This window comes from Coprinopsis cinerea (assembly GCF_000182895.1).
Source record: "Coprinopsis cinerea okayama7#130 chromosome 13 map unlocalized cont3.13, whole genome shotgun sequence".
Taxonomy (NCBI): domain Eukaryota; kingdom Fungi; phylum Basidiomycota; class Agaricomycetes; order Agaricales; family Psathyrellaceae; genus Coprinopsis; species Coprinopsis cinerea.
In genome coordinates, this window is record NW_003307532.1 from 13,491 (window position 1) to 25,339 (window position 11,849).

The following is an 11,849-nucleotide window of genomic DNA, read 5'->3' on the forward strand; positions in this document are numbered from 1 at the left end:
TCATGCCCCATCTCCATACATTCATCATTGAAGAGCGCGCCTGGGGCCATTTTCACCACCAGCCGCCGGTTGACACACGTCCCTATCTTCACAACTTTCTGTCGCGCCTCAAGTTCACATCGGCTCTGTCATCGTTGAAACTGTCTACGTCATGTAACGCCAACCGTGGCCCATCCTCCATCCCGTCTTTTTTCACCACCCACTTCGACTCCTTGGATACCCTTACGACCCTCTCCCTCCAGTACAACTACCTTCGGAAAGACGAATTCGTGCTCCTGTTGGAGAAGTTGGGCCCGGGTGTACCGTCGTTGACCGACCTGAAGCTGTACGCTTCGTCTTTGACGTTTCCCGAGAGGGAATGGGAGGACCCACCTTACGCACGCTTTTGGCCTTCGGTGCTGGAGCGATTCTATGTACAAAGTTGCTCCAAGTCTCTCTATCCGCAGAAGAAGCCTTGGTTCCCGTCGCTGGAGAAGTTCACCTGTATCCTGGGAACGTCATGGGAGGAATTTGACGATCGAGACTTACTCGAGTTCCTGGCCGATCGCCTTTCCAAACCTTCAGGTTCCTTGCCCAGTCACACTGCGGTGGATCGGCGTCTGAAGATGGTGGATATCAAGTTTGTTTCCTTCAAGAACATTGATGTTTGGGGAGAACTCAAAGCGAGAGGTGTTGACACCAACGGCTTCGAGCTCGCGATCATGTATGGCCAAGATTCCTTGTGGCACGACGAACATCTAATTTGGGGCGACGATTTGGACGATTAGACCCTGTACCTGCTATCATCTATGATATTGTGGTAGCTTACATTTCGAATGTGCAGAAAACTCTCGTCAGTTTCATTCTCAGGATGGGGTCCAGGGGGAAAGTTCTACTTGGAGTGTTCGCGGCTTCGTGTCGAATTCCTGCTGAGCCCGACCTCATTGTTCGCGAAAAATGTCATGGAATTTACAAGTCCGGCTAGCGACCATCTCCTTGAAGCTCGACGGCGTATCCAGAGTGATCAGATGATTGTCCTGCCTTTACGCTTGGTGTAGGGGACACTCTGGGTCTCCAAACATCCAAGTTGCCCGTATGCGTGGCAATATAAAGTTCTCTGCAATAGTACAGAAGAAGAAAAATGTCACAACTGCCCCAACGTAGGCACAAGGGGCCAAGCTATGCAATCCAAATGGGACATCAGAATAGATGTGGTGGCGAAGAACTCGGGCGTAACCAACATTGTAGACGTTGCAAATGCCTTGTACACGCTGAATACCTTACAGAACGTCTCGAGTTGGGATCTAAGACACATTCAACGCTTTAATATCAGTAAACATGAGCAGGTGGTGCGTACCCAGCACTGTCGCAGGGCGCGTATATCTTGTTTATATTCTGCGCTGCCAGCCACATTATTGTACCCACGAGAAAGACAATAACCCTGACGAACGACATCGACCGTGGTTGAGTGGATTAACACGTAGGGGAAAGATTGCGTACCATGACGAAACCGATACGCAACCCCCCGTGCAGCATCTATTCGACGAAGGTCGACCAATCGAGGGTGTAAAGATCCTTGTAAGGAACCATAGCAAAGCCAGGAGGTATAGCGCGAGAAAGCCAAGTAGAACTCGGAGGGCTGTGCGAGTGCTGGATGAGAGGATCTCGGAAAAGCGGAGGAGCATTAGCGAGGTATATACGACCTTCAAGGTAGTCACGTTGGATTGGCAATGGGAACTCGTATCAACAGGAAAGGAACTCACCGAACCGATTCCAGAAGTAAGCATAACGAGGGTGATGAGAAGCCCTGTGCTGTAGATTCGACTTCAGCGAGCTGGGGGCTTCGGTAAGCGGGCTTACAGCTCCATCTGAGGTACCGCTCGAACCATTTGATAGGCGAGATCGTGTTCATCTCACCTCGCCTACACGTGGTTTCGTGGTTTGCGGTACTGACTATGAGTAAGCTCCTCCACAGATCGATGGAAGGAACGAGTGCAGAGTATTACTTGACCGCTGGGAACAAAAGGGAGGATGAGTGGGAATCTGTCATTCCCAGGTGGGTTGCTGCTGAGGTTTAAACGCGATCATGATGATTTGCCGAGATTCTATGCTGTTTGATCTTGCTCTGCAGTCACGGTGATTTCGTGGATGACTAGCTCAGAGACGACTGAAGCGATATCGTGACAGTAGCAAGGAGCTTGTATTGTGGATTCCTGGCTCATCGCTCACTAAGGAATTTCCAGTAGCGATGGGAAGCCTACAGGTCCCTTTCGGTGATCCCCAAGTACTCAGTATATATGTGATTACTGAAATAGTACAAGTGTCTGGCTACCTTTGGAACGGTGGAGGTCTTTCTACTCCATTTCGCAGTGCTATTACCCCGAACCAGGTCCCGGTGACGGTGATGAGAACAACAAGAGTGGCCAGATATGCAGCTGGTAGATACCTGAGCTCCAATGGCACCCGAGTCAGTCCTTGACTTCGACCATCCGAGCTGATACTCACAGAAGTAAAGCTCCAGACCGACTATATCGGATGACTCTTGAACATGATCCAGAAGTCCAGGCTCTAAATGGTCATTAGACCATTCGCGCCTTCAAAGCGTTTCGAAAGGGGATGGTAACTCACGTTGTTGCGCAGTCCACATGGACGACGTCTTCCAGCACGTCTTCCGCTGTGTTTAAAGTGAATATTCCAAGAATCAACGAAAGAAAAATGCTATTCCTCGGCTGTCAGATAATTTGAATGCGAACGACAGTGAAGTCAAGCTACTTGCCAAGGAATATTTAACCCGTTCCTCGTCCCTTCATAGGAATACATCCATAGGATCCCTACAGCCTCGGTTAATGCACAGCCAATGGAAGTTTTCACTCTAGTTGTGACGGGATCGTTCGCTCCTGGATGGAATAGGATGGCGAGACCGTCGAATACCTGGAAGTGACACTGGAGCGGTCAACAGAGGTCGAAGTGGGAGCACGAAGGATTAACGGACGTGAATTGCATCGAGTAGAACGAGGGCAGCTGTGGTTACAGTCCCTGATATCCCGGATCATCAGATGAGTTTCAACGGACGAGTAAGTCTCACTCACAGATCCTATTCAGAATGGCCTGTGATTGTAACCTAATTTTGCGAGCGCTAGGAGATGATTCGTGGCGCACAGTTCTCGCTTGAAGCACTCGCTCGGGCCTTGAAGGTCGGTTTAAACGTCCCTGTGGACGAGCTAGCATACTTTATGTGCTCAGCGCTCGTGTTCGTGGTGGGTTGAGGAAACTGCGGTCGTGTGACCCTGTCGTGGTCATGGTGTGGACGAATAGCCGTCTTATAGACTACGCATTGCTTATGGCAGTGCTGGCAAGTGTCAGGGTCACTACCGGAAATAACGCAGAGACTCCTTGTGGATGAATCGAAGCACAGGACCGGAAATAACCGACGAACGTTCGAGGAGTGGCATGGGCGCTTAATGATGGAATGTCGTAATGTGCGGTTACCCGCCGAAAATAGCACTTGAGAACTCCCATTGGCACCATTCCAGGCTCGAACGTATATACTTTAGTGCAACTAAGGAAGATATAAGTGTCTTGTAAAGTGAACAGAGTTGGAAGACAGTAGTCCGTTGGATTAACCGCCAACATGGGGGATAAAGCTAGACCACTCTACAGTTTTGTGCGCTGATTGAGACAAACTACTCAGCTCTACGAGTGAAATGACGATGAGAATGGCCCGTGCGACTAAGTACGGAATAAAAAGTATCAACAACAGCGCCAGCAGAAGCATGCCTCCGATCAGTATCACCAAATTCGCGGGGTCCACGATAGCGTCCCCCATAACCTGGTAGATTAGCAGCCAGGTGATAAAAATGATTAACGCAACTAAAGGTATACCAGCGGTAATCAATGCTGAGACGCGCCACAATGTCTTCAGGACAGGCCAACGAAAAGGGAAATTCCAGCCAAAACAATGAATAGAGCCAAATGCGAAGGAGATTACGCAGGCGGCGAGGATAGGTGTCCATGAAATGAGGTCTGAGCCATCCAAGTTTCCCTGTCGAGGATGATAGGCATAGAAGCTCGGAAACGGCTCCCTTGGGGTATCGTCGATCCTGGTTGCGAAATAGTCTGTTCTGATACTGATCCTGTTGGCGAAGCGCTCTATCCCGTCCATTATCCGGTATAGTCCTAAGTAGTAGCGCTCACTAAAAGCTAGGATAACGTTTAGCTTACCGCAGGTGAAGGGGATAAGCATGCACTCACATAGTTCGATATTTGATTGGGCTCGGAGGTCGGATGTGTTAGTCTCGATTGAGATTTCATCTTCATCCTTAGGCTCCGGGCTAGGCTCAGAGGCTATGGCCTGTGTCTCATTGTCCCCCTGCGCCTCAGATGACGTGAAGGTGCTGGAGCGATTCGAGGGAATGTCCACTACAATCGGCGACTGTACGTCGAGCGGCTTATTCCACCAAAACAAGAAGGTGAACCCCGTGGAGACTGCGTATCCAGCTGCGATTAACTCCAGCTTCGTAATTTCGAGTCCTTGTATATGTCGTGAGATGCAGTTGGTCATAAACCAAAGGGTGTGCAAGAATACTGCTGCTTTAGCAAGGCCGTCGCCTTTACTGCGGTCCAGGAGGTCATCTTCTGGGTCGCATCGGTCGCGGATCGAAGTTCTAATTAGCCGCGCCCTCTCGCTATCCGAGAGGATTTCAGCAATGTCGATATGGTGGGTTGTTCCTCCTTCCCGGAAGACGTATCCACCCATTTGCAAAAAGTGAGAATGGGTGATGGTCCATCGCCATTGGCCACGGCTACCGCTCCCTTCTGATACACTGTTAATCACTAAATTCCATTCATATCCACTGAGATTACACGTACCATTCCCGTCCTGCTCCATGAGTGAACCCTCACGAACGCCTTCGTTCTCGACGTGTTGTTGGAATAACCTCGTTATCCTCCTTGCCCCAAGCCATTGGCGAATCGATAATAGTAGAATCACCTCCGGGGATTCAATAGCAATGAGCATGAGTTTTCCACGAAGTATTGTTCTTCTGAACCAAGTTGAAGGGGCTTCGCAGACGTTGGGGTGGACCGAGAGCCAGGTGCAGGCAAATATGACAGAGAGGCAGCTCCACAGTATATCCATCCGCGACCTGTAGTTGGTATCGACCTCGACTATAGAAGAATCAACGAATGCCGTTGACGATGTGGCGCATGTGATCAAATCTTCCCTCGGCCAGAGCGGAGAAGCCTCTCCTCGTACAGCGAGAGAGAGAGCCAGACTGACGACCTTGCGGAGCATTTGAAGGAAGCGGTGAGAGATGCTACGTGGATGGGCGAAGATGAATTTCCCTTTGCCCTTCGTCGCAGCACCTGGAATTTTGGACCCACTGTTGTTGACGTTGGACAGCGGAGCCCACCCACAAGCCCACAGCATGTCAGAACAAGGTCTTTCAAAGGCGAATCGGACCGTCGAGATGAAAGGGATAATAGTCATGACGGGCTGTATGAATGTCGACGTGGATACAGAAGCACAAATCAGAAGTTAGTCGTACCCCCTGGCTTTGAAAGTCCCCTTCAAGTACATCAGGTCTCTAAACTGACCATGGAAGTGCCTTCAGTTATGTAGCTTCAAATCATACTAGCACCGGTTACAGCCTTTAGACTCGATAATGGCCATTCCGTACCTACATATACTTACGACAGAATTCGAAACATTCGACACATCTGTAAATACCGCCGCTCGAATCATTAAGTCACACTCAGCGACCTCGCCGCAGGGCATCCGTCCTAATGTACTCGCTGGCGCCCGCCTAGCGGCGGGCTCGCGCTCGTACACGGGCGTGGGGGTTCTGGCTTACATAAATATATTACATAACATTCTTGGGTAAGCATTTCCGGTGTGCTTTCATGTAGAGGAAATGTCGGCTGCGGCAGTGCTTGAGGGACATCACGGCAATCAAAAACGTGGAAATCCCCCATCGGCCTAAACCGGTCCACCGAGTCCTTGGAAGGGCCAACTGGTTCTATCCACCGCCGACACCCCGCCTCGATGACGGGTCAGGCGAGGCCAGTACTCTGATTTCTGCGACTGTCGGTTCACATCGTCGTAGGCCCGTTCATCCCTGACGAAGCGCGATTTCTGTAAACACGCACCGCGGAACCCAAACTGCATGCCGCGCACGAATACCCTTGGTCCGCTCGTTTTCTGTGATCTGCTGACATGTCGTACATCGCACCACTGGATCATCGAAAATCTCTGACTAGGGCACCAACCACGATCTATCCACGCGAGCGACCGAAGATGCTTCAGTTTTATCTGGGCAAGGCTTCCGAGAAGTTCAGGAACTCCACCTGACTTGGCTTCTCCCTTCTCTGTCTCTCTGTCGACCCTATGATAGCAGTTACCAGCTGGTCCCTCTTTTCACTCTCAATTCAACGGGAAATTTAAATCGCCGCGACTACGCTTCGATTGAGGCCTTCCTTTGTTTTCACCAAATGGCTACCTCATCCGGGCGGACTTCGCAACTTCATCTCAGAAATCGGTGCCGTCGCTCAAACAGGGCTGTGTCTCCCCATCTCCTAGAGTCATTAGTGCGACTACCGGATCTCCGTGTGGACGCCAACTCTCATTGGCTGGCAATGAATCGTGCATAGCACCTATCTAATTCCTTCCACGTTGTCGGGATCGAAAGATGGGGTATTTAAAGCCCAAGTTGTTTTCCTCAGGCGTCGAAATCAATTGTCACTCAACTTCGAAAAAGCAATGGTTTGGCAAGCTCTTCTCTCGTTAGGCTTGCTGTTCGCGAATCCTGCACAAGCCCTCCTCCGCCTTCCATGTTCGCAGCTTGTCACTGAACGATTCGATCCGTACGTATCATCTCAGGGCAAATGCTGCTAGTGCCATACTCACGCGAACCTAGACTGGTCACCCCAGGCGAAGTTTCTTCCCATGTGCACCAGATTGTTGGAGGAGTGAGTCAAATGCATCCCGTTCAACCAGAAAATCGCTAACCAACCACTCAATAGAATGCGTAAGCCTGGCCGTTTCTTGATCGTCCTTCTCCGCCATCCAACCAAACATGTGTAGCTTCGATCTGGCCATGGACCCCAACATCGATATCGCCGAGACTTCCACTTGCACTACTTGCCGCTTTGTTGAGGATAAATCCAATTACTGGACCGCTGTCCTTTACTTCAAGCATCGAAACGGGTCCTATTACAGAGTACGTGAATTTTCCCGGTCCCTCGCTTAGTACTCGCGACCTTACGCTTCGACGATCAGGTTCCTCAAATGGCCAATCACAACACTGGCCCAGGGTACCAAGCCGGGGGAATGACTGTCTACTACTTCCAACCCCGTCCGCCCACCAAAAACTTGAACGTCGTTGCTTTCGCCAAGGTGGGTCTGATTCTTGGTCTCCCCTAGGTCGTCGATGATAATCGTTTGCTGGTCAGGGATTCCGAATGATTACTGGCAACCCGATGCGGCGCAGTAATGCTGATATTGCGCCCAACTCGACGGAATACCGCACATCATCTTACAGATGCTTTGAGGGCGCTGACCTAGGCTTTGGCGTTCCTGGTGGTGCAGACTCGATCGACACCTTCGACCTCCCGAATCGACCTTGTTCAGGCGGCATTCGGTCAAATATTTTCTTCCCCCAGTGAGAACCAACAACACAAGTCCTCCCTGGAAGTGTAACTTAACGTTTGTTCTAGATGCTGGGACGGGGTCAATCTCGATACACCTGACCATTCGGTTCGTCTCCTGAATCGTGCCGTGAATTTAACAGATGCTAACTCTTCTTCAGAGCCATGTCGCGCACCCAGTAGGAGGTATCTTCGGAACCGACTGCCCGGATAGTCATCCCGTTCGCCTTCCCTTGCTCTTCATCGAAATCGTTTGGGATACGCGCTCGTTCAATGACCCAGACCTTTGGCCAGAAGACGGCAGTCAACCTTTCGTTTTCAGCATGGGAGACCCGTGGGTTACTCTTTTTTTCTCCATTTTGATGCTGAACTTACGACGCTGTCACTAGAACTGGTTACGGACAACACGCCGACTATGTCTTCGGCTGGGAAGGCGATTCTCTCCAGCGTGCGATGGAGGTCTGCACCAACAGCGACGGTATCCCCACGAATTGCCCCGTCCTTACAGTCCAAGATACCGACGCGATGAACAACTGCCGACTTCCCGCCAAGGTTCCCGAAGTCGTCGAGGATGCATGTTCGTTTTCTTTCGTTTTAAATTTGTATGAGTAATCTTTAACCTCCCTTGTAATACAGATCTCTCAGAGATGCCTGGCTGCAATCCAATTCAAGCTGGGCCCGAGCCAGCTACGATGGTCCCCGACTGCACAGCGGTCTCGACAACCATCGACGCCCCTCTCCCCACCGGATCTCCAGCTGCGATTATTCCACCTTGGCAAGTATGTCATGACGGAAGCTCGACGGATCCTCTGGTTCCACGGTGTGACTCGATCCCTGTTAAAGAGAAGAGGGACGTCCCCGCTGTTGTCACTCCTTTGTGATATGAACGATAGTAATCTGCTCGCTCGCGCTGACTCTGGCTTTTTGACTGTGTGTATCAGGTCTCAATTCATCTCTTTTGCTTTATTCTATGTGCCATCCCGCTGTGAGTGGCGAGCAGTTGCTAATGATGGCCCACGATGGGCGTTCGAAAGAATTTGTTCCATTCCATGACATGTCCTTCATATATCGAAAGCTAAGTCCTAAGTTCCTTGAATGACTCAGCCGCCTTCAAGTTTCAGCGAATCTATCGCAGACCTCCGGCCACTAGTAGCGGCAACTTGAACTGAAGCTCCGCTTCAAAACGACCGGCCTCTGCCGAGTATATTTTCACGCCAAGCCGACGGTTCAATCGGTCTAACAACATTGACTTGGGCGTGCAGCATTCCGAGCACTTGAACCCATCTCCTCCTCTTACGGTCCGGCTGGCTGCTCGCGTGGGTTTCTCTAAATAGCGCTCAACATGTCCTTCTTCCTTGGCTGCTGTTCCCTCCTCGTCCACGTTTCTGCTCCATTCAACGGAGAGATAGATCTACCAGACAACATCAGTATCTCGGTGAACTGTCGACGAACTGCGAGCTCGTGACTATGGAAGCACCTTATCCGCGCGTCTCGCACCGGTTCTCTCCACTCGAAGCGCCCTGTCCGTGGTGCTGTTCGTCCCAGTCACAGAACCAGCAGACAGATCTATACCTGGTTGGCGCTACTTCCTTCGAGGCATTTCATCAGGTTCTCGAGACATTTTCACACCCCTCGGAGAAAACGCACCTGTCACTTCAACTGAACGGATTGAAGTCTTCATCCATCGTATGCTAGCTAGGCAACTATATGGCGTATGGGTTGGCACCCCTGACATCCTCGCCCTCTCCACGGATCGACTCAAGGGACGGAATTAGTCAATATAGCCATAGTGCTCTTGACACCTATCCTTGTAAGGCCCTTTGACATGTCGTTCTTCTGGCTCCACGGGCGAATTTCGCAATGTTGGATCTTCCACACGATTTCCCCGTGTTCCCGATAGGCCAGCTTCTCTCCACGCTTCAGCGAAGCCACTTCCGTAAGTGAGTAGGCGCCTGTAATGAAGGACCGCTCTATTCTAGCTCGGAAGGCCAATGCCGTCTTCAACTCCGAGCACCCGTTCAGTATAAATAAGGTGATTTGTTTACTTCAATTTATCGCACCACTGCTCGCTAACCACCTTTGAAGATGATGTGGGCCCTTGAAACACTAGGAGCTCTCGTGATCCTGGCGCCGTTGGCCAATGCTTTCATTCGGTTACCCTGCTCTAACCTCGTAACTCAGAGGTTCGACCCGTAAGCGCATCTTCTCCTTCGAATTTTCCGTTCTTCGATTGACCACCCGGTCCTAAAGCCTTGTAACACCTGGGGAGGTTTCGCCTCACCTTCATCAGATCGTTGGTGGGGTAAGTGAGCATTTTGCCCATACGATGTCGGTGCTTATCTCTCCCCATCTCCTCTCCCTTGTGTAGAATGCGTAAGTTTCTCCCTTGGATTACATCTGAAGGTCGCGGTTAACATACCTTTCACCTAAGCTTCGACCTTGCCATGGACCCTGATGTGGATATAGGGGAAACTGCGACCTGCACCACCTGTAGGTTCAAAGAGGATAAATCGAACTACTGGACGGCTGTCATGTATTTCAAACACCCGAATGGGAGTTACTTCAGGGTATGTGTGGCTAAGGCTTCCTAGATCTCATTGCTCACAAGATGGCGTGTTCAAGGTGCCCCAAATGGCGAACCACAATACTGGACCAGGTCTTCAGGCTGGAGGGATGACCGTCTATTACTTCCAGCCTGTTCCTCCCACTCGAAACCTTACCATTGTCCCATTCGCCAAGGTCAGTCTCGGAATGCAGTACTAATTCTCTTACTAACCGTAAACGAATACCAGGGCTTCCGCATGCTAGTCGGAAACCCTATGCGTAGAACCAACGACATTCCGTCCCACTTGACGGAGGCTCGGGCGACCACTTTCCGATGCTTCCAAGGTAGCGATCCCGGCAGCATCGGCGCACCCGGGGGTGACGAGGACTCGTTCGAGTTCCCGGATAGGCCATGCACAGGGGGTATTCGATCAAACATCTACTTCCCTCAATGCTGGAATGGCGTCGACCTTGATCCTCCTGATCATCAGGTTAGTATCCTTCAATCACTCCGCCGCAAATCATCCCCTTACCAATGGTGATCCAGAGCCACGTCGCACACCCGATCGGCGGTTTCTTTGGTACCGACTGCCCCGACAGCCACCCAGTTCGTCTACCATTGCTATTCATCGAAATCGTGTGGGACACCCGTCCTTTCAACGATCCATCCTTCTGGGAAAATGGTCAACCTTTCGTTTTCAGTATGGGCGATCCGTAGGTGTGAGTTTCTTGTGCCAAACAATGCCGTTAAACCTTTTGTTAGCACCGGTTATGGACAACACGCCGATTATGTCTTCGGATGGGAAGGGGACTCCCTCAAACGCGCGATGGATGTCTGCACTTCGTTCGATGGCATCCCAGCAAACTGTCCTGCACTTACAATTCAAGACATGGACACCATGAACAACTGCAGGCTCCCAGTCAAGGTTCCTGAGCCTGTCGAGGATGTTTGTACGTCTATCTCCTTTGGCCCCGCGTATTATTGGTCAATTGAGACTCGTTTCAGATCTCGATGCCCTCCCTGGGTGCAACCCCATCCAGGCCGGACCTGAACCCGCCACTATGGTACCGAGCTGCGATGCCGTTTCAACCACAGTGGACGCGCCCATGCCTACTGCCTCGCCGAACGTGGTGATTCCTCCTTGGCCCGTATGCTGGGACGGTCCTGGTGAAGACCCGTCTGGCTTGACGCCCAAGTGTGACCCTCCGAAGTCCCCGAAGAGGTCGCTGCCACGGAGAGGTCTCGAGGCGAGGGTTACCCCTGCTCCCCTGTAATAATCCGATGCCCTTCATTCCGCAGATTACGGTGTTGTCGCTTAAGTCTCGTTATCGAATGTCATGATTTTTCTGTTCACGCTATTTCATCTCATGCCCTAACCTTGTCTGTGCTCTCAACTTAGGTGGGTGCAGGCAGAGATGACGCCCATAGGATTTGATTCTACAAGTGCGCCCACAATATCGTCCGTGAACGCCGACAATCTTCGCCCACCGCTTATCTCTGAATACGACCTTCCAAGAGCGTGTATTTGTCTCAGAAAACGAAGTGTCAGAAGGGGAACAACGCTAAACGGCGCTACTTGTAAATCCTTACTCAACTCCAGAGGCAGATGCACCTGAGGGAAGACTGTGTGCACATGATGGGTAGGCGTCGGGCACGCTGCATTACGATACATTTACGGGCG

The 11,849-nt window shown here is 51.1% G+C and overlaps 6 protein-coding genes across 6 annotated transcripts; 4 read left to right on the plus strand and 2 right to left on the minus strand.

Moving 5' to 3' along the window:
* Positions 1-2: 2 nt before the first annotated feature.
* Positions 3-767, plus strand: CC1G_15755 (hypothetical protein; the record flags this gene model as incomplete). Its single annotated transcript, XM_002909990.1, has 1 exon — positions 3-767. One exon carries the CDS (start codon positions 3-5, stop codon positions 765-767), a length of 765 nt encoding a protein of 254 aa, XP_002910036.1.
* Positions 768-2,307: 1,540 nt separating this feature from the next.
* On the minus strand, positions 2,308-3,805 carry CC1G_05553 (hypothetical protein; the record flags this gene model as incomplete). Its single annotated transcript, XM_001838020.2, has 7 exons — positions 2,308-2,414; positions 2,485-2,547; positions 2,608-2,653; positions 2,815-2,910; positions 2,972-3,000; positions 3,139-3,328; positions 3,773-3,805. 7 exons carry the CDS (start codon positions 3,803-3,805, stop codon positions 2,308-2,310), a joined length of 564 nt encoding a protein of 187 aa, XP_001838072.2.
* Positions 3,806-4,155: 350 nt separating this feature from the next.
* On the minus strand, positions 4,156-5,467 carry CC1G_05554 (hypothetical protein; the record flags this gene model as incomplete). The annotated part of the gene is made up of 3 exons (XM_001838021.2): positions 4,156-4,172; positions 4,231-4,794; positions 4,849-5,467. 3 exons carry the CDS (start codon positions 5,465-5,467, stop codon positions 4,156-4,158), a joined length of 1,200 nt encoding a protein of 399 aa, XP_001838073.2.
* Positions 5,468-6,736: 1,269 nt separating this feature from the next.
* CC1G_15756 (hypothetical protein) lies at positions 6,737-7,008 on the plus strand (the record flags this gene model as incomplete). Its single annotated transcript, XM_002909991.1, has 3 exons — positions 6,737-6,840; positions 6,894-6,945; positions 7,000-7,008. 3 exons carry the CDS (start codon positions 6,737-6,739, stop codon positions 7,006-7,008), a joined length of 165 nt encoding a protein of 54 aa, XP_002910037.1.
* Positions 7,009-7,052: 44 nt separating this feature from the next.
* Positions 7,053-8,504, plus strand: CC1G_15757 (hypothetical protein; the record flags this gene model as incomplete). The annotated part of the gene is made up of 7 exons (XM_002909992.1): positions 7,053-7,196; positions 7,256-7,372; positions 7,429-7,637; positions 7,693-7,732; positions 7,785-7,957; positions 8,013-8,200; positions 8,260-8,504. 7 exons carry the CDS (start codon positions 7,053-7,055, stop codon positions 8,502-8,504), a joined length of 1,116 nt encoding a protein of 371 aa, XP_002910038.1.
* Positions 8,505-9,483: 979 nt separating this feature from the next.
* CC1G_05556 (hypothetical protein) lies at positions 9,484-11,442 on the plus strand (the record flags this gene model as incomplete). The annotated part of the gene is made up of 9 exons (XM_001838023.2): positions 9,484-9,559; positions 9,603-9,655; positions 9,709-9,815; positions 10,055-10,190; positions 10,246-10,362; positions 10,416-10,658; positions 10,715-10,881; positions 10,931-11,118; positions 11,174-11,442. 9 exons carry the CDS (start codon positions 9,484-9,486, stop codon positions 11,440-11,442), a joined length of 1,356 nt encoding a protein of 451 aa, XP_001838075.2.
* Positions 11,443-11,849: the final 407 nt, after the last annotated feature.